Consider the following 26,163-nt stretch of genomic DNA (forward strand, 5'->3'; position numbering starts at 1 on the left):
AACGGGTTGTGATAAAGACATGTGGGTGGTGTCATCGGACTCAGTATTGAGTCCTTGACCTTCATTGGCCTGAATTAGCCCCACCCCTTCTTCTGATTGGTTGTCCCTATTTTCTGTTATAACTTTTGAAGTCGTGGGTGGTGTCATTTCTGATATGCTTATGGGGGCGGTGGCCATGAGTGCGAGGGCCCGTTCATCCTTGCTTGCAACTTTAATTTCTGTTGCGTCTCCACTTTAGGTCAGGACGTCCACATGATCTTAAAAAGTTTTAAAAAGTCAAAGAATACAAAAGGCTCTACAAAGTGTTATATACATTTAAATAAAATAAAGACTTCTCTTTTTTTCTCCGTCCGTCAGAGAGGCGACGTGCTTGGAGATCCAGCCGGGAGTCTGAGCAGGAGGAACAAGGGGACCACGTCACATGGGAGTGTGTGTCCGAGTGTGTGACGGTGTGCGTTCAGGCGTCCTGCCGTCGCCCGCTTTCCCTGGACCGGCATGGCGGGGGGCCGAGAGCGCGGCTCCCGGCCGCAGAGGCCGTGGTCGGTGTACCGGGCCAACACCTTCGAGCTGTCCAGCGAGATGATCGGCTTAGCCCTGGCAGGTGAGTACACGCCAGAACCGGGACCTGGCAGCTCCGCTCGCCTCCCAATACTCTCCTAATGCGCTGATCGTTTGCAGGAAACAGTCAGGACCCAGACGAACCGGTGCTGGAGTTCAGCGTGGGTGAGTTAATCTGCAGCTACTGAGCGTCCACGCGTCCGTTCATCATTACGGCCTCAGACCAGAAGCTTTGTTTGGATTCTTGTTGTTTTCTCTCCCAGTCTGCACAGACCTGATGACGCCCGCTTTGGATCGCAAACCCAACAGCTTTGTAGCAGTGAGCTGCACGACGCCGCCGCAGGCCTTCTGGACCAAACACGCCCAGACCGAGGTCATCGAGGTCAGTGACAAAGAAAACATGTTTGATCAGGAGTCAGAGGATGAAGACCAGGGAAATGAATTCAGATAAATAGGTTTTAATTCAGCCCCACAATCTTTGACAGTTAAATTACTCTTCTGGCCTGGAATCAGTTAATCGCATTCAGTGACACACATTTATGTTTAAATCCTCACGTGGACCAGAAATGTAAAGTTAGTTGGACAAATAATGAACATTTTTTTTAGTTTTTTAAGTTTTAGATTTCATAATTCATTGGACCTGTGTTTTAAAATGCCAAATTTAATAAAAACTGCAAAAAAATATAGGAAGTTTGCTCTGTTTTTCTTTGAAATATTGATGTGGTAATACAGGACTGTCTCAGAAAATTAGAATATTGTGATAAAGTTCTTTATTTTCTGTAATGCAATTTAAAAAAAAAAAAAAAAAAAAAAAAAAAAAAAAAAATATCATACATTCTGGATTCATTACAAATCAACTGAAATATTGCAAGCCTTTTATTATTTTAATATTGCTGATTATGGCTTACAGTTTAAGATTAAGATTCCTAGAATATTCTAATTTTTTGAGATAGGATATTTGAGTTTTCTTAAGCTGTAAGCCATGATCATCAATATTAAAATAATAAAAGGCTTGCAATATTTCAGTTGATTTGTAATGAATCCAGAATGTATGACATTTTTGCATTACAGAAAATAAAGGACTTTCACAATATTCTAATTTTCTGAGACAGTCCTGTATTAAAGTGGAACAGTCCTCAGGATAAGAGTGTGTTCAGCCTGAAAGGCCTGGACGGAGACGTAAAACTGGGCCGCCTGTGTCTCTGCAGGGCACCAGTAATCCCATCTTCCTCAGCAGCATCGCCTTCTTCCAGGACTCCAACATCAACCAGCAGACGCAGGTGAAGCTGGCAGTGTACGACGTCAAGGACCGATCGCAGGGCATGGTACTACCAGCCTTTTGCTTCTCCTTCAGACCACGCTGTCTCTGTTTGACCCCGACATGTGAACTCTGCTGTTCCCCGTCTCTGCAGATGTACATGCTGGGCTCTGCCCTGTTCCCCGTCAAGGAGCTGCTGCAGGAGAAGAGCCACAGGTTACAGCTGGAGCTGAGGTAACGCACGCACACGCACACACTCACACACACACACACACGCACACACACACACACACACACACACACACACACACACACACACACACACACACACACACACACACACACACACACACACACACACACACACACTGATGCCCTAAGGGGTCGGCAACCCAAAATGTTGAAAGGGCCGTGTTGGACCAAAAACACAAAAAATAAATATGTCTGGAGCCGCAAAAAAGTCTTGTATAAGCCTTAGAATGAAGACAACACATGCTGCCTGTTTCTATATTAGTTATAACTGGGGGAAGATTTTTTTTTTTCATTATGCATTTCGTGAAAAAAGTTGAAATGTCGAGATTAATGTTGAAGTACAATTTTTAGAAAAAAGTCAAAATGTTGAGAAAAAAGTCAAAATGTCGAGAAAAAAGGAAAAATGTTGAGAAAAAAGTCAAAATTGTCGAGAAAAAAGTCGAAATGTTGAGAAAAAAGTCGAAATGTCAAGAAAAAGGTAAAAATGTTGAGAAAAAAGTTGAAATGTTGAGAAAAAAGTCAAAATGTCGAGAAAAAAGTCGAAATGTCAAGAAAAAGATAGAAATGTTGAGAAAAAAGTTGAAATGTTGAGAAAAAAGTCAAAATGTCGAGAAAGTCAAAATGTCGAGAAAAACGTTGAAATGTCGAGAAAAAGGTAAAAATGTTGAGAAAAAAGTCGAAATGTCGAGATTAATGTTAAAGTACAATTTTGAGAAAAAAGTCAAAATGTCGAGAAAAAAGTCAAAATGTCGAGAAAAAAGTTAAAATGTCGAGAAAAAAGTTAAAATGTCGAGAAAAAAGTCAAAATGTCGAGAAAAAAGTCAAAATGTCGAGAAAAAAGTCGAAATGTTGAGAAAAAAGTCGAAATGTCAAGAAAAAGGTAAAAATGTTGAGAAAAAAGTTGAAATGTTGAGAAAAAAGTCAAAATGTCGAGAAAGTCAAAATGTCGAGAAAAAAGTTAAAATGTCGAGAAAAAAGTTAAAATGTCGAGAAAAAAGTCAAAATGTCGAGAAAAAAGTCAAAATGTCGAGAAAAAAGTCGAAATGTTGAGAAAAAAGTCGAAATGTCGAGAAAAAGGTAAAAATGTTGAGAAAAAAGTCGAAATGTCGAGATTAATGTTAAAGTAAAATTTTGAGAAAAAAGTTGAAATGTTGAGAAAAAAGTTGAAATGTCGAGAAAAAAGTTGAAATGACGAGAAAAAAGTCAAAATGTTGAGAAAAAAGTCGAAATGTCAAGAAAAGGGTAAAAATGTTGAGAAAAAAGTTGAAATGTTGAGGAAAAAAGTCAAAATGTCGAGAAAAAAGTCAAAATGTCGAGAAAAAGGTAAAAATGTTGAGAAAAAAGTCGAAATGTCGAGATTAATGTTAAAGTACAATTTTGAGAAAAAAGTCGAAATGTTGAGAAAAAAGTCGAAATGTCGAGAAAAAAGTCGAAAGGACAAAGGAAGAAAAAAAGAGAAAAAAGTAAAAAAAAAAAGAGAGAAAAGGAAAAAAAGAAAAAAAAGAAGAAAAAAGGTGAAACATTTTTGAAAAAGTTCCAGGAGCCACTAGGGCGGCGCTGAAGAGCTGCATGCGGCTCTAGAGCCGCGGGTTGCCGACCCCTGGCCTAAGCTAAGGCTCCTCATGTCATGGAAGAAAATTGTTTACAAGCTACAAACACCATCTACAATTCTGGGAAAATAAAATGAAAAAAACTCTTTTTACACGGTGTAAGGGACCAAGCCAGTTAAGCACAAGGACACGAAGATTTTAAAGAAAAAGGGGGTTTTATTACCAAAATAACTTCTTACAAGATGGGTCCTTTAAAAGAGGTAAAAATGAAGAAAGTAGACAATAAAAGCCACCACGCTGAAACAAAACCAAACTGACCTCACCTGAACAAACACACAAGGAACTTAAATACTGGCTGCAGTGGCGGAGCCCGGGTCTCAGCAGAGCATTCTCCATGGGCCCTTATGATAGTCAGTTTAACGTTCAACAACATCACCCTACCCATCAAACAACATTTACTCTCACTTTTATTGAGCCAAGCCTATAGGCCTATGCTGCAGAAAGCAGAGTAAAGTCACACACACACACACACACACACACACACACACACACACACACACACACACACACACACACACACACACACACACACACACACACACACACACACACACACACACACACACACACACACACACACACTAAAAAAAACCCCCTAAAAACTCAGATAGTCACGGACTGACTCAGTTCCATCTTTGATACAGCTTAAATACAAATCAACATAACTGGTCTAAAATTACACAATTTATTTAGATAGAAATAGACACAGCGGTCTATAACATAATTTCTGAGCTCTAGAACAGAGAATAGACTCTAGTGTAGTTGACAACAACACAAAGCTCATTCAAATAGGCAGGTGGTCAAGAATACTCAACATTCTGATAAAGACATTATTTATGAAAGTTACACTGACTCACCAATGGTAGTTGACTCTTCCATAACCCAAAATAATCCAGGTAACGTGGAAAACGGGGTAAATTCAAAACTTTGTACATACTTAGTCCTCTTTCAAAGTTTAGCGCTCGTCTCCTTCATGGCAGCAAACTTGCTGAGTCGGCAAATTGGCTGTAACTGTTCCAGCCAATCAGCGTTGGCTCACGGCCCTGATGCGTTCAGGACAGTTGTAAAGTAAGAATTAGCCTACACTGGCCGCACAATGCACATTTTATCGTAATTATAGCCTACAATTTACGATTATAGATGAACGTATCACACAAAACGGGGCCCTATCATTGGGCCCTTTGAGCTTGTGGGCCCCGGGGGGGCCGCCCCCCTCACCCCCCTCTGGCTCCACTACTGACTGGCTGATCAGACCAGTGACACACCGGGGTAAAACACTAAACACTCTTAACAAATAACCTACACAAACAGTGAGGATGACAGTTGCTCTAACTTGATTCTAAAAACAAAATTAGACTAATGAATTTAAAGGGGACCTATTATGGCATCTAATATCTATTTTAAACAGGACTTGAATGTCTTAAAAACAATGTTTTGATTGTTTTTTTTAGAAATTCAGCCTCTAAACCATGTCTTTATCTTCCCATTCTCTAACCTCATTATCTATGCAGGATTCTGAGTGGGCGGGGCTATGATAATGAGGCTCTATGCTGATTGGCTGCCTGAATGACGATACACCGCTACGAAAAAATGGTGGAAACTCCGGCCGATGGAGTTAGTTGTTAGTGGTTTCACGCATCGGAGGCCAACCGATGTAAATCACGCCCGTATTTACGTAACGACGGGAGCAGAATCTTATTGGCTCGTAGAAGCCACATGACACTGGACGGCTCATCCGGGCGGCTGTACAGACACTGCAGAATTTGGTTGCTTTCCTCCTTCTCTGAGTTGGCAGGCTGAGGGGAGACCACTTTATATATGTTAAAGCAAGAGAAAACATGTTTTTCATAATAGGTCCCCTTTAAATTAGTGAATTTAAAATAGTGAATATTTAAACAAACAACCCATGATTTCCCCCATGCATCCCGGAGTCTCCGCCCCCCCCTCAGCCGTGGCTCACCGCACCAATAAACCATAAAGAATCAATAGTTGAATATATAAGTAAATCAAATGTGTGCGTTACAAATGGAACTTGCATTTCAACATACTATAAATAAAGGTAAAATAAACCAAAGTGTCGGTGCTTGATGTTACCGCCATTTATAGCTGCGGGGCTGCAGGTGCGGCCATCAGACGGTAAGTATAAAGGTCAAAGGTGGTAGAACTAATACGTAACTATGCAGCTCTGCAGGAACGTCTGATGACTGAAAGAAATGCAAAACTTTATCCCGTTGTTGTTTTTTGGGTGGACAGATCAGCGGAGAACGAGCGTGTGGGGAACATCGCTGTGGCAGCGTGGCAGATGGAGGACAGAGCAGACCACAGGATGTCGCTGAGCCGCCTGCCCGACAGCATCAACGGCCGGGTGAGGGACTGAGAACGCTTCATTACCTAACATAACTTTGATTTCACCAAATATTTACCTCAGCTCCAGTTTTATTCATGCACTGCTGCACCGTGGTGTTTGTCTCCGTTCATGTGTGAGCTAGTGAGAAGCTGCTGCAGGAGAGAAGAGACAGCTGTGTTTTATGAAGTGTGTGTGTGATGCAGACGATGCTGCCGGTGGACGAGAGCCTCACGGAGTCGATGGGAGCCCGGATCAAGTACGCCTCGCTATGCAAAGACACGCTGCTGCGCTCAGGTGAGAGTTTCAAATGAAAAATGTCCACGTCTCGTTGTTTATGTCGCCATTACAACTTTGTGAGCCAGGGAATAATATTCAGTGATCTAGAAAAGGTTGCATGTTGCACTTTAAAGGGGACCTATTATGAAAAACAGGTTTTTTCTTGCTTTAACATATATAAAGTGGTCTCCTAGGGCTGGGTAGCGATTCAAATGTCAAGATTCGATTCCGATTCTTAATATTCAGAATCGATTATCATGATTCGATTCGATCCGATTCAATATTGATTTGGCTTAGTGTTATTTAAAATGTTTTTTGAGCTGTTGCCTGAATTATATGACTGTAAAAGAACTAGTGAAATAATAATTTCACAATAATTATTGTGAAATAACTAAGAAATAAATAACTCAAACAGGCCTTTCAATATCCATTTAAAGTGCAAAAAAGAAAGAAATTGCAACAGTTCATGCAGTAAACAAATCATTTTATCTTATCTAATTGATTCTGTCACCACGCACATATATTACCATGAAGCTCCTGCATTTTTCAGAAGTGTCATGATAAACTGTGTGTCCGACTACTGGGATTAAAGTTCACCTGGCGAAAATTATGGAAAAAAAAAACAAAAAACGACATAAGAATCGATTTTTAGGAATAAATATGAGAATCGATTTAGAATCGGAAAATCAATTTTTTTTAACACAGGCCTAATGTGGATCTACGAGCCGTTCAGATTCTGCTCCCGTCGTTACGTAACGACGGGAGCGATTTCCATAGGTCGTCCTCCGATGCGTGAAACCACACCCACAACTAACTCCGCTGGCCGGAGCTTCCGCCATTTTTTTCGTAGCGGTGTATCACGTCATTCAGGCAGCCAATCAGCACAGAGCCTCATTATCATAGCCCCGCCCACTCAGAATCCTGCATAGATAATGAGGTTAGAGAATGGGAAGATAAAGACATGGCTCAGAGGCTGAATTTCTAATTTATTTATCAAAAACAATCAAAAGCTTGTTTTTAAGACATTCAAGGCCTGTTTAAAATAGGGATTAGATGCCATAATAGGTCCCCTTTTAAAATGAAACAGTACTAGTGTGGACGAAGCCTTACCTGGAAATGAAACATGACATACTCTACGTGACTGCTTTGAGTCTGTTTCAGTTCCCAACTGCTCTTCTTTTTTAGGAATTGTTGAATATTAAGGTTGATCATGTGTTTTTTTCATTCTTGAACATTTTCCTTTTAAAATGATTATTGAGTCTGGAGCCCACAATTTTGGTCCGTCCTAAATCAGGGCTCAAAGAGTTTTCATTGGTACTGGTGGTTTATTTCATATTGATTTAATTAAGTATTTACGACATAATGATATTCATTTGGGTTCCATTTTTGCACCGAAATGTTAAACAGATTATCCCATCAGAGGAAAACACAAAAAAGTAGGTCGTGAGGATGAAAACCTCTCAGGAAACCAGGTATCTGGGTTAAGAAAACACGACGTTAACAGAGCAGTGTTTAACAGACAAAGAAATCTCATTCACAAATGTAGTAACACCTTGGACCTGACGTGAGAGCTCCAGACGGAGATCTCCTCGTGAGAGGAGACGGTGAGGCCCGTCTCTGCTCTTGAGAAGAGAGCAGTGGAAGCTCGTAGGCCAGTGGCAGGGAACAGTACAGTACAGGTATAGTAGCTCACTGAGCAGAAGGGTGTGCCCCGTCTGGGTTGATTAAACACCAGACATTCCGCCACATTCTGGACCTTTTTATGGGCAGAAATATGTGCCACTAAACTGAATTTGAATAATTTATATTTGAATTTGAATTGCTCAACTTGAATAATTGCATTAAAAAGCAGACATTATTCTACAAAACGGCAAGATATAAATCTACACTTTTTACACAGAATGGAGAAAACACAATAGGTTTCGAAATATTTAGCTCCCATTGGTCGTTTATATCGTTGAAAGAAAATAGAGGTTATAGTAGACTACGTGAAAAGGAGTTCTTTGTATCTGCACTCGATTGCTCTTCTGCGGAAGACCCGGATGTCTGGCACAGTAAAATTGCAAGAACTGAATTTGAATTGTGAGAACTGAATGTAGATTCAGGTTTTCAATGCAATGATTCAATTTAAACAATACAAATTCAAATTATGTGATTCAGATTCAATTTTTTAATGCAGTTATTCAAGTTGAGCAATTCAAATATAAATGATTCAAATTCAGTTTCTAGTGGCACATATTTCTGCCCATACCTTTTGCAGTGGTTTGATCACTCAAGCTGAAAGTCTAGGAGGTGATATATAACCATGGCCTGAGAGGACAGTTTTACAATCGGGACAACGTGGTCAGAGAAGGATAACCGGTCATCAAACATGGCACCCAGGTGACCTTTGTGGAAGTGATGGTAGTAGAGGCAATATTTGTATCCATTTTGAGGCTGAATGAGTGATGGACTGGAGTAACCATGATTTCAGGCTTAGACGAGTTAAGTTGAAGGCGGTGATCCTTCATCTAAGCAGACAGGTCAGAGGTAAAATGAGATTCGTGCAGAGATTGTGGGGTCGTCCGGTGGGAATGACAGGTAGAGTTGTGTATCGTCTGCACAGCAGTGATATGAGAAGCCATGTGAATGTATAATCTGGCCCAGAGAGGTGGTGTTTATGTACAGGTGGTGCTGTATATGACCAGTGGAATGGTCCTTTTTGAAACCAGATTGATTCATACCAAGAAAGTTATTTTGGGTGAGGAAGTCCATGACCTGTTCAGAAACTGCTCATTCCATAACGTTGGAAAAGAGGGGAAACAGGAACATCGGCTGATAGTTCTCAGCTAGAGTGGAGTGGAGTTCAGTGAGGAATTTAGTTTAACAGCGTGATGATCATGGCTTGTTGAAAGGCAGATGGAAATGTTCCTGAGACAAGTGAAGAATTTACTATGGTTGTATCTGCTGGCACGAATGTTGGAGTCGGTTTGAAGGAACTGTGTTCATCAGACAGGTAATAGGATGGCTACAAGTGAGATACCTGATTTTATCTTCATCTATTTATCCATGTAAAAATAACACTCAACTCTGAAACAAGAGTAACAATGTTTGCATTGTAAAATCAGCAACCAACATATTTATTAAATCCCTGGAGAACCTCAATCCAATCTCTGTTCTGCCCAGTGTTTGGAGGCACCATGTCCAGGATGTACCGCTTCCCCACCACCGACGGGAACCACCTGAGAGTGCTGGAGCAGATGGCAGAGAGCGTCCTGTCACTCAACATTCCCAGACAGTTCGTCAAACTGCTGCTGGAGGAGGACGCTGCTAGGTAGGAATGAAAACGTGTAAGGCCAAGATTTAGAGAAGCTGACAGGGTCTGTGATGGCTAGGGGTGTAACGATACACTAATCTCACGATACGGTACGATACACGATATTGAGGTCACGATAACGATACGATATTATAGCAGTATTTTTTAACAACCTTGAATGAGGAACATATGACTGGAAAAAATTGTCTTTTATTTGAAAGACACAAAATACACAACAATGCTGTGCGTTTGCCCTATTGTTACAGTTTGTAATGCTTTATAACTGTTTAAGTTTTAAAGAGAAAGCCAGGCCAACCATTTTCCACAAACTGAACTAAAAGTAAATGTCAGGTTTGCATTATGATCTTCAGTTTCATACAAGTACAAATATTTTCCCGTGATCGGGACCAAAACGGTACTAGTTTCTTCTGAGTGTAGGAAGATTTTGGTCTGCGGGTCGAGGCACGGTCGTTACTAGTCAACACAATAGATTAATATTAATAATCCAATATCGCGATACACTTTGTCACCTCCACGACACGTATCATGACGTTTTTGTATCGCGAAATTTCGTGGCACGATATATTGTTACACCCCTCGCAGGCTCAGGCCTGGAATACGAAGCAAGATTAAAGCGTTGCAGTGTTGTAGGTATGTGCTCTGCATCATGTGTGTTTGGTATGCGGATATTTTGATGTTCAAAAGTTGTATAGTTTGTCACTTTAAGTTAAAACGTGTGAATCATTGCTGTTATTCAACATAGCTTGTGTTCTCGTAATTATTTTTTGGTATTTCCCACAATTTAAACAAACTAACATAAAAAATGCCATCTTGTCGTTTCTCTTATACTAGTTTTAGATGTTTGCATGAATCCCTTCTAATCAGAGGACGCCTGTCTGTCGTGGAGTCCCTCAGGGTTCTGTCTTAGACCCTCATCTGTTTTCACTTTAACTTTTTTTTATTTCTCCCTCCAGAACATATTACCGGTAGTTCTTTCAGCAACGTCTCATATCACCTCTATCACCGCTAAGCAGTTTTGTTTTTTTTAACAAGTCTGCATTTCACAAACACTAAACAATAAATGGTACAATAAATGGTTGGCAGATAACTACGTTCAGCTATACTCTGATAAGATAGAAAGTCTGCTCATCTGCCCAGTCCTGCCTCACCATATTGATTCACCACATGAACATTCTGATTCACTTCCATTTCGAGTAGTCGTTAAAACCTTGGATCAGAATTTTTTTTTTATTGCAAAACCAACAAAGTCATTCAACAGTGTCTCTCCTTCACGGAACAGCATTTTGAAACTAGTCTGGTTGTTGCTGTGCTTATGTACGGAAGAGTATAAGGGCCATGCAAGGGAAAAAATATTTGAGAGGGAAGATTTTTTTTTATTGTGCAATTCAAGAGAAAAGTCGAAATGTTGAGATTATTGTTTAAATACAATTTCAAGAATAAAGTCGAAATTTCGTGAATAAAGTCGAAATTTCGCCTTTTTTCTCAACATTTCGACTTTTTTCTCGAAATTTTGACTTTTTCCTTGAAATTGTATTTCAACATTAATCTTGAAATTTCGCCTTTTTTCTCAACATTGCGACTTTTTCTCAAAATTTTGACTTTTTCCTTGAAATTGTACTTCAACATTAATCTCGACATTTCGACTTTTTTCCCGAATTTTTGACTTTTTACTCGAAATTATATTTCAACATTAATCTCGAAATTTAGCTTTTTTTCTCAACATTTCAACTTTTTTCTCGAAGTGTATAATGAAAAAAAAATCTTCCTCCTCTAAAATATTATTTTTATTTTTCTCCTGCCTGGCCCTAATACTCTTCCGTAGCTTATGTGTCATGTTTTCTTTCTCTGTTTTTTCACCTGTCCAATGGGGTCCAGAGGCCGTTTCTTCTGCAAATCAAATCCAAAGAAACCAGACGACTTATTTGTATCAAAAGGGAAAATAAAATCCGCAGACCCCATGTGTCCAGTCAAGCCTGTAAAATCCACCGATCAATGGCCTTTAACTTGAAGGAGTTTGTTGTCCAGGGCCAAAGACAATTATTCATGCTTTTATAAAGGAAAAGAAGAAAAACCTGAATCACCTTTTAGATTAAAACACTGTGACAAGACTCCTAATGATCAAGTGCAAGAGCCCCTTTTTATGATGTCTTATCTGCCTGCAAATGTGTTCTAGTTTCAAAGCTTTGATGCATTTCTTTATGGTATGGTTTGATATGAGCTCTGTGCACACATGCTCAGCTTTCTACGGAAGAGTATTAGGGCCAGGCAAGAGAAAAACAAATTTGAGAGTGGAAGATTTTTTTTTGTTGTGCACTTCGAGAAAAAAGACGAAATGTCGAGAAAAAAGTCGAAATGTCAAGATTAATGTTGAAATACAATTTCGAGAAAAAAGTCGAAATTTTGTGAATAAAGTCGAAATTTCGCCTTTTTCTCAACATTTTGACTTTTTTCTCGAAATTATACTTCAACAATATTGTCGAGATTTCGACTTTTTTCTCGAAATTGCACTTCAACATTAATCTCGACATTTTGACCTTTTTTTTAAATTTCGACTTTTTTCTCAACATTTCGACTTTTTTCTCAACATTTTGAGTTTTTTCTCAACATTTCGACTTTTTGCTCAACATTTTGACTTTTTTCTCAACATTTTGACTTTTTTCTCAACATTTTGAGTTTTTTCTCAACATTTCGACTTTTTTTCTCGACATTTTGACTTTTTTTTCTCAACATTTCGACTTTTTTCTCGACATTTTGACTCTTTTCTCAACATTTCGACTTTATTCTCGAAATTCTACTTCAACATTAATCTCGACATTTTGACTTTTTTCTCAACATTTCGACTTTTTTTCTCAACATTTCGACTTTTTTTCTCAACATTTCGACTTTTTTTCTCAACATTTCGACTTTTTTTCTCAACATTTCGACTTTTTTCTCGACATTTTGACTTATTTCTCAACATTTCGACTTTTTTCTCGAAATTCTACTTCAACATTAATATCGACATTTCAACTTTTTTCTCGAAGTGCATAATGAAAAAAAAATCTTCCTCCTCTAAAATATAATTATTTTTTTCTCCTGCCTGGCCCTAATACTCTTGCGTAGCTTTCCCTCCGGATCCGTTTGTATTCTTTTTATTGTGTCTATGTTGGTTCAGGGTCTGTGAGCTGGAGGAGCTGGGAGAATTATCCCCCTGCTGGGAGAACCTGCGGAGACAGATCGTCTCTCAGTACCAGACGATAATACTCACGTACCAGGAAACACTGTCTGACCTCAACAATTATCGAGGTTTGGTCTCTGTTCGGCTTTCTAAAAGTTGGTAAAAGATATAGAGCCATGTTTGAAGAGAATCCAGAGTGAGCTCCTTTTGTTCTCACAACCCCAGGACCGTCGTTCAAAGCCAGTAACCTGAAGGCAGAGAGGAAGCTGGAGTTCATGCCAACCAACCTGCACGTGCAGAGGATGAGGGTGCAGGATGAGCTGGGCTTCGGTGAGGCACGGATACAAAAAAAGTGATTTTCTGTGATTTACATCCCACGACTGACGGCTGCTCGCCTCTCCAGAGCACACGTACGATGTGGTAACGATCGGCGCTCCGGCGGCTCACTGCCAGGGTTTTAAAAACAATGGACTAAGAAAGCTCATCCAGAAGTTTGAGGAGGCGAAGAAACAGTAAGTTCCCTACCAAGGAAGGAAATAAAAGGAGAAATTGCATGATTTTTGCCTTCAGTTGAATTTATTTTGGCTTCATTTATATTTGACTTTGAACAGATGGAACATTGATCTGCTTTGATTGTACGTGAAATTCTTAAATTGCTGCCTTAATTCTGCAATTCAGTTCTGTGGCTTCCACTTAATTTTGTTTTTGTTACTTTTTTGATCAGCGTATATGAGGAGGGATGGTGAGTTGTTGCTTTTGCTTGTTTTCATTTGAATGTTTGCATCTCTGCTTTGGGCCACAAAACAAGTGTTACTGCTTCTTTGAGTCGTTGAACAAATGCAGACATTTTATAACACAAGCACTTTGTTTGTAATACTCTTCACTTTGTAAATTCACTCTCCCAAAAAGACAAATCTTTGTTTGCAGATTGTAAGTTTTAAAAAGATGTTTCTGAACTTGTAAAGTGAACAGTTTGCCTCCGCTCAGTCTTTACTGGCGTCATGGTTTTGTCTCAGGACTGATTTAGACCCACTGTCAAGATCAGGCATGTGCATGAAATCACTATATCTGTTTGTAAATGTCTTTAACTAAGTCGTATCTGACAAGGCAGGTAACATTGGTCCTTCATTTTTAAAACAGGTCTCCTCAGACAAAGAAATTTTGAATGAATGAATGAATTTTTTTACAATTTTTTACAATTTTATTTTCTACACTTTTTCCTAGTTCCTACCCCTTTATAGCTCTATGGATTCACATTATTGCTATTATTATATCTACACAATATCCATATACATATACCGTAGTCTATATAAATACTCTGTAAACATGCCTATTATTACATAATTATCCACATAAGTATATAGACCAGGGGTCGGCAACCCAAAATGTTGAAAGAGCCATATTGGACCAAAAACACGAAAAAAAAATATGTCTGGAGCCGCAAAAAATGAAAAGTCTTGTATAAGCCTTAGAATGAAGGCAAATGGGAAAGGCGAAATGTCGAGAAAAAAGTCTAAATGTTGAGGTAACAGTCGAAATGTCGAGGAAAAAAGTCAAAATTTCGATAAAAAAGTCGAAATCTCTAGAAAAAAGTCGAAATGTCGAGAAAAAAGTCAAAATGTTGAGAAAAAAGTCGAAATGTCGAGAAAAAATTTGAAATCTCGAGAAAAAATGTGAAATCTCGAGAAAAAAGTCGAAATGTCGAGAAAAAAGTCGAAATGTCGAGATTAAAAAGGAAAGGAAAAAGAGAAAAAAAGAAGAAAAAAAAGAAAAAAAATTTCAAACATTTTTGAAAAAGCTCCAGGAGCCACTAGGGCAGCGCTAAAGAGCCGCATGCGGCTCCAGAGCCGCATGCGGCTCTGGAGCCGCGGGTTGCCGACCCCTGATATAGACAATATAAATATTACATAAATATTATATCAATATCTAGAAAATGCAACTATTATATACATCTATATAAATATACACTATATAAACTACATAAATATCCCTATAAATATATATGTGCTACATACCCAATAAATATATAACATATATTACATAATTTGAACTATCCCTCTCAACATATAAAATACACTACATAAATATCCACATAAATATCTAAACATATCTTAAGCAAGTATAATATACCATTTTTCCCTATTTTATTTGTTTCTCACACAAGTTGACTCTTAAGCTAATAGATATAGTAGAGGGAGTCGTCGGCGTATGCTCTTATTCAAACCAGGTTTGTTTGCTTCCTGCAGCAGCGCCCTCTCCAGCTCTCAGTCCATCGTTTACATCCCCCAGGACATAGTCCGAGCCAAAGAGATCGTCGCCCACATCAACACGCTCAAAACTCAGGTCAACTATTACGCCGAGAGGCTTTCCAGAGCCGCCAAAGACCGCTCAGCCAGCGGGCTGGAGAGGACGCTCGCTATCCTGGCTGATAAGGTATCTAAACCAGTTAAGAAATGATTTTATCTTCATGTTGTCATCGTGAGTAATAAAACTTCTCCCTCAGACCCGACAGCTGGTGACGGTGTGTGACTGCAAGCTGCTGGCGTCGGCCATCCAGGCCCTGAACGCAGCGCGGCCGGAGTACATCGCCTCTAAAGCGTCTCCCTCCGCCGACTCGGAACAAGTCTGCCTCCGCAACGACCAGGACACGCTGCTGGCCAAGTGGAGCGGACGCAACAGCCGGTCCTCACTGCATGTTGACTGGCACGAAGAGGAGTGGGTACGTTATTTACACATTTTCTTTCATCGCCTCTGACCTAAAACACTGGCAGGACCTGACGTTTCAATCAAATGCAGAAACGAGGAAAAACGTTCTGACCCATTTAAAAGCTTTGGAAGCTCAATGACTGTGTCTGTGTTTCTGCACACCAGACATGTTTCTCCCATTCAATTAATTCATACATCAAATGTGTAGTTTTTCATTTTTAGAAATGGAGGTTTATTTTTCTCTCTCCAAACAGTTTATTTAAAACCCTAAAAAGAATGGACTGAAGATGCACAGCTCTAAGTTGTTTACACCAGACGTTTGGAGCTGCTGCTCCTGGTGAGCAAGCCATAAAAAATGACTCCTCTGTAACTAGCTATTGATATTTCACCTCCAAGTTGTAACCAGTTTCCTGCTGTTTAATCACTTCCTCTTAAGAGGGCGAGCTGTGGTTCCTCTCAGGAAACAACTAAAGCAGCACACACTTCTGAAAAGGCTCAAAGGTCCCGTACTATGCTCTTCCTGACTTCTAAAGGTTTAAAATACACTAAACAGTAACACACCCACGTGTCCAGGTTTCTATGTGTTATTTTAGGAGGTTTGTGATTGGTTAAGCAGTAACTGGAGGATTTGAATGAGCAGGGATACCGGGAGGTTCAGCTTTCCGCTCAGGCGAGCAGAATATGTTCATACAGGGCTTCCGGCTTAGCTATACATGGGGTGAGACGTGCTTAGCGGAGCTCCTGCAGAGTTAATGTAATTCTCCATTTTTTGGCACTATTTGAATACTCCCACGGCTTGGGTTTGAATTAATTTTTTTTTTTTCAACGCGGTTACATCGTGAACTCACCAGAAAAATGCCTCCAAAGTCCATCAAAGCGGGGAATAACCCTCCAGCTAACCCGCGGCCTGCGGCTCACGCTGTCTCCTCGCCCCGCGGTGATTCTCCTCCTCCGGAAAGCACCTGCGCCGCGCTGGCTCCCGCTGCGGAGTTCAGCCAGCTCAAAAAGGAACTGCTCTCCGCGCTTCGCAACGATGTTGCAGCTATATTTAAGACAGAGCTTCAAGCAGCACTGAGTGACAATTTAACTTCCATTAAGTCCGAGCTGCTTTCACTTAAAGCTGATCTCTCCGGCAGTATTTCCTCCATGAAGGCGGACGTCGCGGGTCTTACAGCCACGGTTGCTGGGATGGAGCACTCTCTCTCAAGCTGCTCAGACGACATAGTTGCTCTCCAGAAAAAAGTTGATCACTTGTCGAAAGAATGTGTGAGGCTGGAGGACAGATGCGAGGATTTGGAGTCAAGGTCTCGTAGGCAGAACATACGGATTATTGGTGTCCCGGAGGAGGATCCTGACTCTTCATCTGCGGCCGGTGTTTCCAGGCTGTTATCGGAAGCCTTCGCCCTCGACGCGGAGCCGGTGGTGGACAGAGCCCACCGCACCCTCATGCCGAGACCGAAGACCGGGGAGCGGCCCCGCGCAATAGTGGCCAAGCTCCATTATTACACGGACTGCGCTGATATCCTCAGAAAGGCGAGAGAGCGGCAGCGGATAACGGTTCGGAATATGACCATCTCCGTCTTCCCGGACCACACCGCCAAGACAGCGCGGGCGCGCGCTGCCTTTAATGAGGCGCGCCGTCAGCTGCGGGAGATTGAAGGAGTCCGGTATGGATTGCTGTACCCCGCCCGGCTGCGTGTAACTCATAACGGCCAGCAACGTGACTTCACGGCGCCAGATGAAGCCTTGGCATTCATCAAGAAAATAAAAAAAGTGACTACCAGCTAGATTTCTGGGACGATTTATCCAGCTTGCTGTCCATGCGGGACTCTGGCCCTGGGTGAGTGAGTGAGTCAATTCATAAAACGGGACTTTATGTCTTAATTAATTTTTTATTTTATTTATTTTTTTGGATTTATCCAGCATACTGTCCATGCGGGACTCTGGCCCTGGGTGGGTGAGTGAGTGAGTCAATTCATAAAACGGGACTTTATGTCTTAATTTTTTTTTATTTTATTTATTTTTTTTATTTATTTATTTATTTATTTTTTCTCTTTCTATCTATCAATGGGAACAGCACTGTTTAAAATTGAAGGCCTAATCATTTCTCTGGTAAGATGCCTTGATTAGAAATATGCACACACCCCTGTCTATTGTTTGATTTGTGTGTATGTGTGTGCGTGTCTGTGTGGGTGTGCGAGTGCATATATGTATATATCATTGTTCTACAGGCCAAAGATCTACTTAATTTAATTAATGTTTGTTGTTACCCTGACAAGACAGCGATTGTCGGAATGGCTCAGACTGTTGGTCTTATATGCCTCATATTTTATTTTTATTTTTTTAAGGTTTTAACTCTGCAGGAGCTGACTTTGTTTTTGTTTTTGTATTTAGCTTTATAGTCGAAAGCATTTCTTTTTTGAGAATGGCTTCCGTTGAAGCCTGCACGGCTGTTTCCATCGTTTGGGGATGGGATCATCAAATGTGCGACGGGTGGGTGGGCGGGAGTTATGGGTTGTTGGCTTTCGGATTATGTCTCTGTAGGTATGTATATACTCCCGAGTTTTGTTTGTTTTGGTTTTCCTTTTTACCCCTTTTTCTTATATTTCTTCTTGTGGTGGGTGAGTCTGTCTTATTTTCTCTCAAAGAATGCCCATATGAACGATCGTAATCTGCACAAGCCTGATACTGGATCAATCATCAGATTCACTAGCTGGAATGTTAGAGGTGTGAATAATCCAATTAAGCGATCAAAGATTTTTTCACATTTGAAACGCTTGGACACTGACATAGCTTTCCTTCAGGAAACTCATTTGCGAAATAAAGATCATTTTAGACTCAAACGTGCTTGGGTGGGTGATATTTTTCATTCAAATTTTGATTCTAAGTCTAGAGGAGTAGCAATTTTGATCAACAGAAGAGTTAATTTCTCCGTCTCCAGGACAATATCCGATAAGAATGGTAGATATCTTATTGTGGCGGGCACTCTATACTGTAACCCTGTATTGTTGGTGAATATATATGCCCCAAATTTTGATGACCCCAATTTTACAGATAGGCTGTTTGGCAACCTCCCTTTCTTAAATACGCATATTACAATTCTGGGCGGTGATCTGAATTGTGTTATTAATCCTTCTTTGGACCGCTCGAATCCTCGTACTTTGACTCAATCCTCTATGTCAAAATCTATTACCGATTTTACAGTCAAGAACGGGCTTGTTGATCCGTGGAGGGTCTCACATCCTGGAGATAAGGAATTTTCTTTTTTTTCGCAAGTACATCAGTCATATTCACGTATTGACTATTTTTTTGTTGATGGCTCTCTTCTTTCCAAAGTTACTTCTGTCATATACCACCCAATTGTTATTTCAGATCACGCCCCTCTAACTTTGAATATAACATTGTCTGAGCGCCCCCGTTTTTCTTCTCCCTGGAGGTTTAATCCATTGCTTTTATCCGACGATGCATTTAATGTTTCTATATCTGCTTCAATAGATGATTTCATTGCATTAAACAAAACAGATTCTACCAGTTTTTCGCTAGTATGGGAATCACTCAAAGCATATTTGGGAGGACAGATTATCTCTTATTCAGCATATGCCAGTAAAATCCGCAGGGCTAAATTACAGGAGCTCATATCTAAAATTCAGGACATAGACAGACTTAATTCAGTTAACCCAAGTCCGAATTTACTGAAACAACGGCTTGATTTGCAGTCAAAATTCGATCTTATAGCGACAGCCGATTCTGAACGGCTCCTATTACGCGCTCATGCCAACTATTATGAACACGGCGATAAACCAAGCAGGTTATTGGCTCATCAATTAAAAAGGCAAGCAACGTCGAGACTGATTCCCAGCATTAGAGATTCTACTGGCACACTTACCACCGATCCAGTCGTCATCAACACAATTTTTAAGTCATACTACTCCTCTCTATATGAATCAGAATCTCCACTTGACACAGCAGAAATGACCTCCTTTCTTGAAAGTATCACTGTTCCTACTATCAATTTGGATGTGGCTAATGGCCTCGATGCTCCTTTTAGCTTGCAAGAAATTGCTGCCGCCATTGAAGCTACGCAAAGCAACAAGGCCCCTGGTCCCGATGGGTTCGGCGCTGAGTTTTTCAAAAAATTCAAAGACAAATTAGCCCCCCTTCTACTCTCAATGTACAATGAGTCCCTTGATCATGGCTCATTGCCTCCTTCTTTAATGCAGGCGTCCATTGCTCTCCTTTTGAAGAAGGACAAAGACCCTGAATCATGCACTTCTTACAGGCCCTTGTCTTTACTGAATGTGGATGTCAAAATTTTAGCAAAAGCACTAGCAATTCATCTTGATAAGATCCTTCCTAGCATCATATCTGAGGAGCAGAATGGTTTCATCAAGGGACGCCAGCTCTTTTATAATGTTCGTACACTCCTAAATGTGATTTTCTCTAAAGATTCTTCCCCACTTCCTGAAGTTGTTATCGCGATTGATGCTGAAAAAGCGTTTGATCGTGTCGAATTTAACTATCTTTTTGCAACACTTCATAAATTCGGATTTGGACACAGGTTTATATCTTGGATTAGACTTCTTTACACTTCCCCTCAGGCCAGCATTCACACCAATGACAACTACTCCACTTATTTTACATTATCACGTGGCACGAGACAGGGCTGCCCTCTCTCCCCTTTGCTTTTCGCTCTATCCGTCGAACCACTTTCAATTGCTTTAAGAACTCTTCCTTTATTTCACGGAATCTCTAGGTCCAATGTGGAACTCAAATTGTCACTTTATGCAGACGACCTCCTTTTATATGTATCTGACCCTTTAACCAGCATTGCACCAATATTATCTCTGTTGAAGAATTATGGATCCTTCTCCGGCTATAGGGTCAATCTTCATAAGTGTGAATGCTTTCCCATAAACACTTCTGCTTTACTACTCAAACAATCTGATATCCCCTTTAAACTCAGCCCGTCGGGCTTTAGATACTTAGGGATTAATGTGACCCGCACTCTGCCCTCTCTTTTCACCGCTAATTTTTCCTCACTGGTAACTCGAGTGAAGGCGGACTTACAGAGGTGGAACTCCCTACCATTGTCGCTAATAGGAAGAATTAACACAGTGAAGATGACTGTATTGCCTAAATTTCTTTTTTTGTTCCAATGCACTCCTTTATTTCTACCAAAATCTTTTTTTAAATCACTTGACCAAATTGTTTCCAACTTTTTATGGGCCGGTAAGACACCCAGAGTGAGGTATTCGCTTCTCCAAAAATTTAAATTTAATGGGGGTCTAGCACTACCAAACTTTTTGCTTTACTATTGGTCAGCGCATATTCACAAACTAATTTACTGGCTTCAGTCTCCTGAGTTATTATGGTGCAGATTGGAGGCTCAGTCACTCTCTTCATCCTCTGTAACGGCCCTACTCTCCTCCTCTTTACCATTGAATCCCTCTAAGTTCACAAATAGCCCTGTGGTGCTTTCCTCCCTTAAGATTTGGTCACAGTTTAGGCGCCATTTTAAATTTACTTCTCCATCCGCCTATACACCTGTTACTAAGAATCATCTGTTCCCTCCATCACTAATAGACACCACTTTTATGATTTGGCACAGCCGGGGCATTAAGCACTTCAGGGATCTGTATAAGGATGGGATCTTTTCCACATTTTCAGATCTGAGGTCAAAGTTCAATTTGCCTGCCTCCCATCTGTTTCGCTACTTCCAGCTTCGGCACTGCGCCTCTGCTCTGTTTCCATGCTTCCCTTCCCTTCCTGCTAACCAACCGTGGGATGATCTTCTAACAATGAAACTTAGTCAAAAGTCTCTCATATCTAGGATATATGCACTGTGTATGACATTTGATGGTCATTCTGTAGATAAAGCTCGGGAGGGTTGGGGACGGGAGTTGGCCTGGACTTCACAGGGGAGCTGTGGGATAAAGCTATCCGTAGCATACGATCTAGCACGCCTTGTGCTAGACTTGAACTTATTCAATTCAAGGTGCTGCATAGAGCCCACCTATCAAAATCCCGATTATCCGAAATATATCCCAATGTTGCAGACTTATGCGACAGATGCCAGGGCTCTCCCTGCAATTTAAGTCACATGTTTTTCTCCTGTCCCAGATTACAGAAATTTTGGAGTGACTATTCTGTGATCATGTCTAAAGTTCTGGTGAAAAATGTTGTTATGGCCCCCCTCATAGCAATATTCGGACTTTCGGTTGACTCCTCACATATCAGCCCCGTACAGTCAGAAGTATTGGCTTTCACATCTCTTCTAGCTAGACGTCGTATCCTACTCACATGGAAATCCCCCAAGTCTCCGTCTATTGCCCTTTGGCTTAGTGATGATATGTTTTTTCTAAAATCTGAAAAGGTGAGATATTCAGTAAAAGGCAACTCATCTAAATTTGTTCGTAAATGGCAATCTTTCGTAGATTATTTTAACTCATTGAAGACTCTACCCACCGACTGATCCCTCCCCCTTACCTTAATTTTCTTTTCATTTCTTTCATTTATTTATTTGTTTTGATTATTGGTATTTATGCTGCATTTTATGCTGCTTGCTTTTTTTTTTATTATTATTTCTAATTAATGGGATATTAGTGATGGGCATTTGCATTTATCACTGCATTTGTTTTTGTATGCCGCATTTGCTCATCCATACTCTCCTCCATTGTTCATTTGTTGCTCATCTGTTTATTTTTTATTTAACTCTACAGAGACTCTGTTCTTAGTTCTGTGTGTTTAAAAAAAAAAAAAAAAAAAAGGGACAATGTATAATGCATAATTCGTATTTTTGATTATTTGTGTCCATGTTGTCATTGTATGTTGTTCTCTTTTCTAAAAAGATCAATAAAAAAAAAAAAAAAGGAAAAGGAAAAAAGAATGATAAAAAAAAAAAAAAAAAAAAAAAAAAAAAAAGAATATGTTCATACAGAGTCTGAACTCCCAGCACAGATCAGGACCTGAGCCCGTAGATGGAAATCATTTCAAAAAGAAACATCCTCCAGTGGTCTCTTCCATACTGGTACGTGACTGGCGGTAACGTCGGAGGAAACCATTAACGGCAGAGTGAGCGGGAAGCAGGGTCCCTGATCCAGTAAAATGACTATTGATGGATGAGGAGTGATAAACTGCATAATATGATGCCTTTAATGCAGGTGGAGGACGGTCAGGTACACAGTACTTCAAAGCTTCATGGTAGTGCCCACTCGGTTGGCATCGTCTCCCACACAGTTGCAAAGACTTGATCTCTAGACTGCTCAGGTCTCAGTTGAACATCTGGGGTTTCCTCAGAGCTCCCAGCATGCAACTAAGGGCCAATCCCAATGTTCACCCTACTTTCTACCACTAGCCCTAAAAATTGAGACAGCACTTGCTACGTCACTGCATGGTTTACGTTCGGGTACGTAAGCGACTGCGTAGTTACGTTTGCACATACGTCACACCATATCAGGAAGCCCAGAGATAAAAGCTGTTGTAATTTCAGCTGTAGCGCTGTTAATATGCCACTTTATTAAGTTTTAATATTTTTTCAGGCGTAAAAGTAACCGTTAAGATCCCCAACCTGGGCTCAGTTTATCCAAATAACGCCTGTTAAGAAATTTGATCCGATGTTTTCGGGGGATGAGAAGAGCCGCCGGCGATTTATGGTTCTGCGTTAAATCGACGCAGAGCCTACGGCGTAGGGTACGACGTACGGCGCGCGTCGCCGCGTAAACCTACGCCGTAGGCTCTGCGTTGGTGTAACGCAGAACCATAAATCTGGCGAGATCTGAAAAAATTTAGAAATGTAATCAAAACGCATTTTTTTGCAGAAACTAACTCAAAATATTGATTTTATTCACTAAAAATGACAAATGTCCGCCATGTTTTTTTGTTTGATTCAGTCTGCAAATGATGACATAAAGTATTCTGGGAGATTTTCTCTAGCCCTCCGTCGCGAAGTCAGCATCTGAAATCCCTCACTGTGAAGGGTTAGATTCATACACACTAGCCCTCGTTATGTCCACTAGCCCTACATGCAAAGAGGAATTGGGACACCACTACCCTCACGGGAACGCGCAAAATTTAGGGGTAGGACTGAAAAGTAGTACTAGGGGGGGGTCGGGACTGGGCCTAAGACTTGGTGTATACTCTTTGAATGACCAATGTGAAGGACTTTGCTCCTGGTTCCTAAATACTGATCCAGCGTCACTGTTTTTAGAGAGTTTCCATGGTAACCTGACGCTGTCCCATCTTCATCAGGCCCGCGCAGCTCAGTGTGGTTTCATAACCTCCCACTCTGCAGCGCCCTGTCACCGGCTTTAAATGAACTTCCTGTGTTTGAGGCCACAAGACTTCTTCAAAAGTGTAGAAACATTAATGTTTCAACTAGTCCGAGTTGTGTTGGTGGTGTAACGAGATAACCTGCACAATAGAGGGGCTTTTTGATGTTGCGTGTGGTGTATGTTGCTCCAGTGAAGTGAAATAAAATCCTGTTCCTCATGTGGCACTAGGACAGTAAGTGCAACAGAATCCAAAGGCTTTTTTCCCCCAGCAAGATAAATTTATAAAAACTGCCTAGCAAGTTTGCCTCTGCTGTATTATATAGAGTTATGTTAATGTTTAAAAGCTTGTAAAAGCTCATTTGTGCTTCGGGAAGTAACTGCACCACAAGACGGGAAGAGGTGCGAGCAGCCAGGCCACAACTCAGCTAGAAATATTACTAAACCCTTCATAATTGAGCCAGCGAGGGTGAAAGTGCTGCCGGTTGTTCCTCTGATTAGTTGGTGCACCAGAACGTCGGGGCTTTGCCTCCGTGGCCCGGTCAGGCCCACACCACAGGCTCCGGCTGTGTAATGAGTAGGGCTGGGGATCCATTCAAATGTCAAGAATCGATTCCATTCCGATTCTTAAGATTTAGAATCCATTATCAAGATTTGATTCGATTCGATTCCGATATTGATTTGGGTTAGTGTTATTAAAACTGTTTTTTGAGCTGTTGCATGAATTATATGACTGTAGTTATGCAAAATATTACTACTAGTATTATATTGAGATTCAACAGCAAGTATTGGCAGATAATGATGCTGTAAGGACCAATCAGCTCCCAGAATGCTGATAGAACTGCTTTCAGAAACATCATGTGGGTCAGAATTACCAAACAGATCCAGGGAGGAAACAGAGACGGATGAAATCAGTTTTATTTTTTCCCACATTACGTTTTTATTTGTTCCATTTTCGGTCTATTTTGCTTTTAAATTTTTGAGCATTTGGTTTTTAGCATTTTTTGCAAATGTAACCCCAAGACAGTATATAAAGTAATGAAATATAGACAATTTATGCAATTATAACTGAAAACTTGAATGTTTTCATACCTTTAAACATATTTAAAGGCAAAAACATGGCACCAGTTATTCTCGTGTCCAACAAAACATTCCTTTTTTGGGGATAAACAAAAAAATAACCAAAAGATGTAATGTAATGATGAAAAAAAATATATATAAAAAAAAAAGAAAAAATATCGACCTTTTAGACATATGAATCGATTTTTAGGAATTAATATGAGAATCGTTTTAGAATTGGGAAATCGATTTTTTCAATACAGGCCTAGTAATGAGACAAATAAAGCTCCCTGTCCTCTCAGGAGAAGGTGTGGGTAAATGTGGACAAGTCTCTGGAGTGCATCATCCAGCGGGTGGACAAGCTGCTGCAGAGAGAGAGGAGGCCCAGCGTCGGCAGCCAGGACAGTTCCCACAGTGACCTGCAGGGCGGCGGCAGCAAGAAAGGTAACACATAAACCACATCCACTTCTGCTCTTTGTTGTTTTGTACCATTTCATTTATTTAAACACATGAAATCAATTTAAATGAAATCATTTTTCACAGTCACTTAATAAATGACCAAAAATCTTGTAATCCTATAAATGACCCTAATAAATCCAGTAAATAGTTAAACGGAGATCGTTATCGTTGATGTGTGTGGCTGTGAAAAGGTGATGGGAAGAGTCTGGCATTCTGGATCAACCCAGGTTGTGAGTGTGAGGCTTCTTCATCATTACCACCACCATCATCATCATCAGATCCACCTCCACCACCATCATCATCCTCAACATCCTCCCTCTCCTCTGCACTTCATCCCAGCCATGAACAGGAAAGCTGTACGTCCAGTCCTTCTTTTGTCCCGTTGGTTTAGTTACAGAGGAGTCAAACACCTTTCTTCTCCTCACCTTCTTCATCTTTCAGTTTCCTTTCTGCAATATTCATGTCAGGTGTTTCCAGATGGCTCAGAAGTAGAGAAATGTTCAGTCATGTGTCTTTTATCTGTGTTGTATGCAGTGTTGCAGCCAGCAGTCGTATCTTAAATGTAAATGTTCTGAACTGGGGTCAAATATCTGTGCAGAACTTGTTCTAGCGGTTTAAGAAGCCTCTGTTTTTGAACCTGGAGTGTTTCAGCTCAAGCACAATAAAGAAATCTGTGTTGGCGCTAGGGCTGGGCGATATGGACCAAAAGTCATATCTCGATATTTTCTAGCTGAATGGCGATATTCGATATATATCTCGATATTTTTTACGCGGCGTAATTGGTGGTTTTCCCCTAGGGCTGGGCGATATGGACCAAAAGTCATATCTCGATATTTTCTAGCTAAATGGCGATACTCGATATATCTCGATATTTTTTCTGTGCCATAATTGGGGTTTC

The 26,163-nt window shown here is 40.5% G+C and overlaps 1 protein-coding gene across 9 annotated transcripts in view; it reads left to right on the forward strand.

Moving 5' to 3' along the window:
* The first annotated feature begins 362 nt into the window (after positions 1 to 362).
* LOC133425172 (inositol polyphosphate-4-phosphatase type I A-like) overlaps positions 363 to 26,163 on the forward strand; it is a 49,985-nt gene continuing 24,184 nt past the window's right edge. For 3 of the 9 annotated variants that reach the window (XM_061715857.1, XM_061715862.1, XM_061715863.1), the window contains exons 1-16: positions 363 to 601; positions 679 to 723; positions 822 to 940; positions 1,767 to 1,883; positions 1,971 to 2,050; positions 5,932 to 6,043; positions 6,229 to 6,319; positions 9,467 to 9,614; positions 12,772 to 12,902; positions 13,000 to 13,104; positions 13,178 to 13,286; positions 13,499 to 13,516; positions 15,021 to 15,207; positions 15,278 to 15,493; positions 25,109 to 25,250; positions 25,457 to 25,621. In XM_061715857.1, coding sequence (XP_061571841.1) covers positions 496 to 601; positions 679 to 723; positions 822 to 940; positions 1,767 to 1,883; positions 1,971 to 2,050; positions 5,932 to 6,043; positions 6,229 to 6,319; positions 9,467 to 9,614; positions 12,772 to 12,902; positions 13,000 to 13,104; positions 13,178 to 13,286; positions 13,499 to 13,516; positions 15,021 to 15,207; positions 15,278 to 15,493; positions 25,109 to 25,250; positions 25,457 to 25,621 — 1,891 coding nt within the window. In that variant the 5' untranslated portion in view covers positions 363 to 495. The remainder of the gene's footprint in view (positions 602 to 678; positions 724 to 821; positions 941 to 1,766; positions 1,884 to 1,970; positions 2,051 to 5,931; positions 6,044 to 6,228; positions 6,320 to 9,466; positions 9,615 to 12,771; positions 12,903 to 12,999; positions 13,105 to 13,177; positions 13,287 to 13,498; positions 13,517 to 15,020; positions 15,208 to 15,277; positions 15,494 to 25,108; positions 25,251 to 25,456; positions 25,622 to 26,163) is intronic. The other 6 variants (XM_061715858.1, XM_061715864.1, XM_061715865.1 and 3 more) reach the window with 6 other exon arrangements.

This window comes from Cololabis saira, chromosome 24, assembly GCF_033807715.1.
Source record: "Cololabis saira isolate AMF1-May2022 chromosome 24, fColSai1.1, whole genome shotgun sequence".
Taxonomy (NCBI): Eukaryota; Metazoa; Chordata; class Actinopteri; order Beloniformes; family Belonidae; genus Cololabis; species Cololabis saira.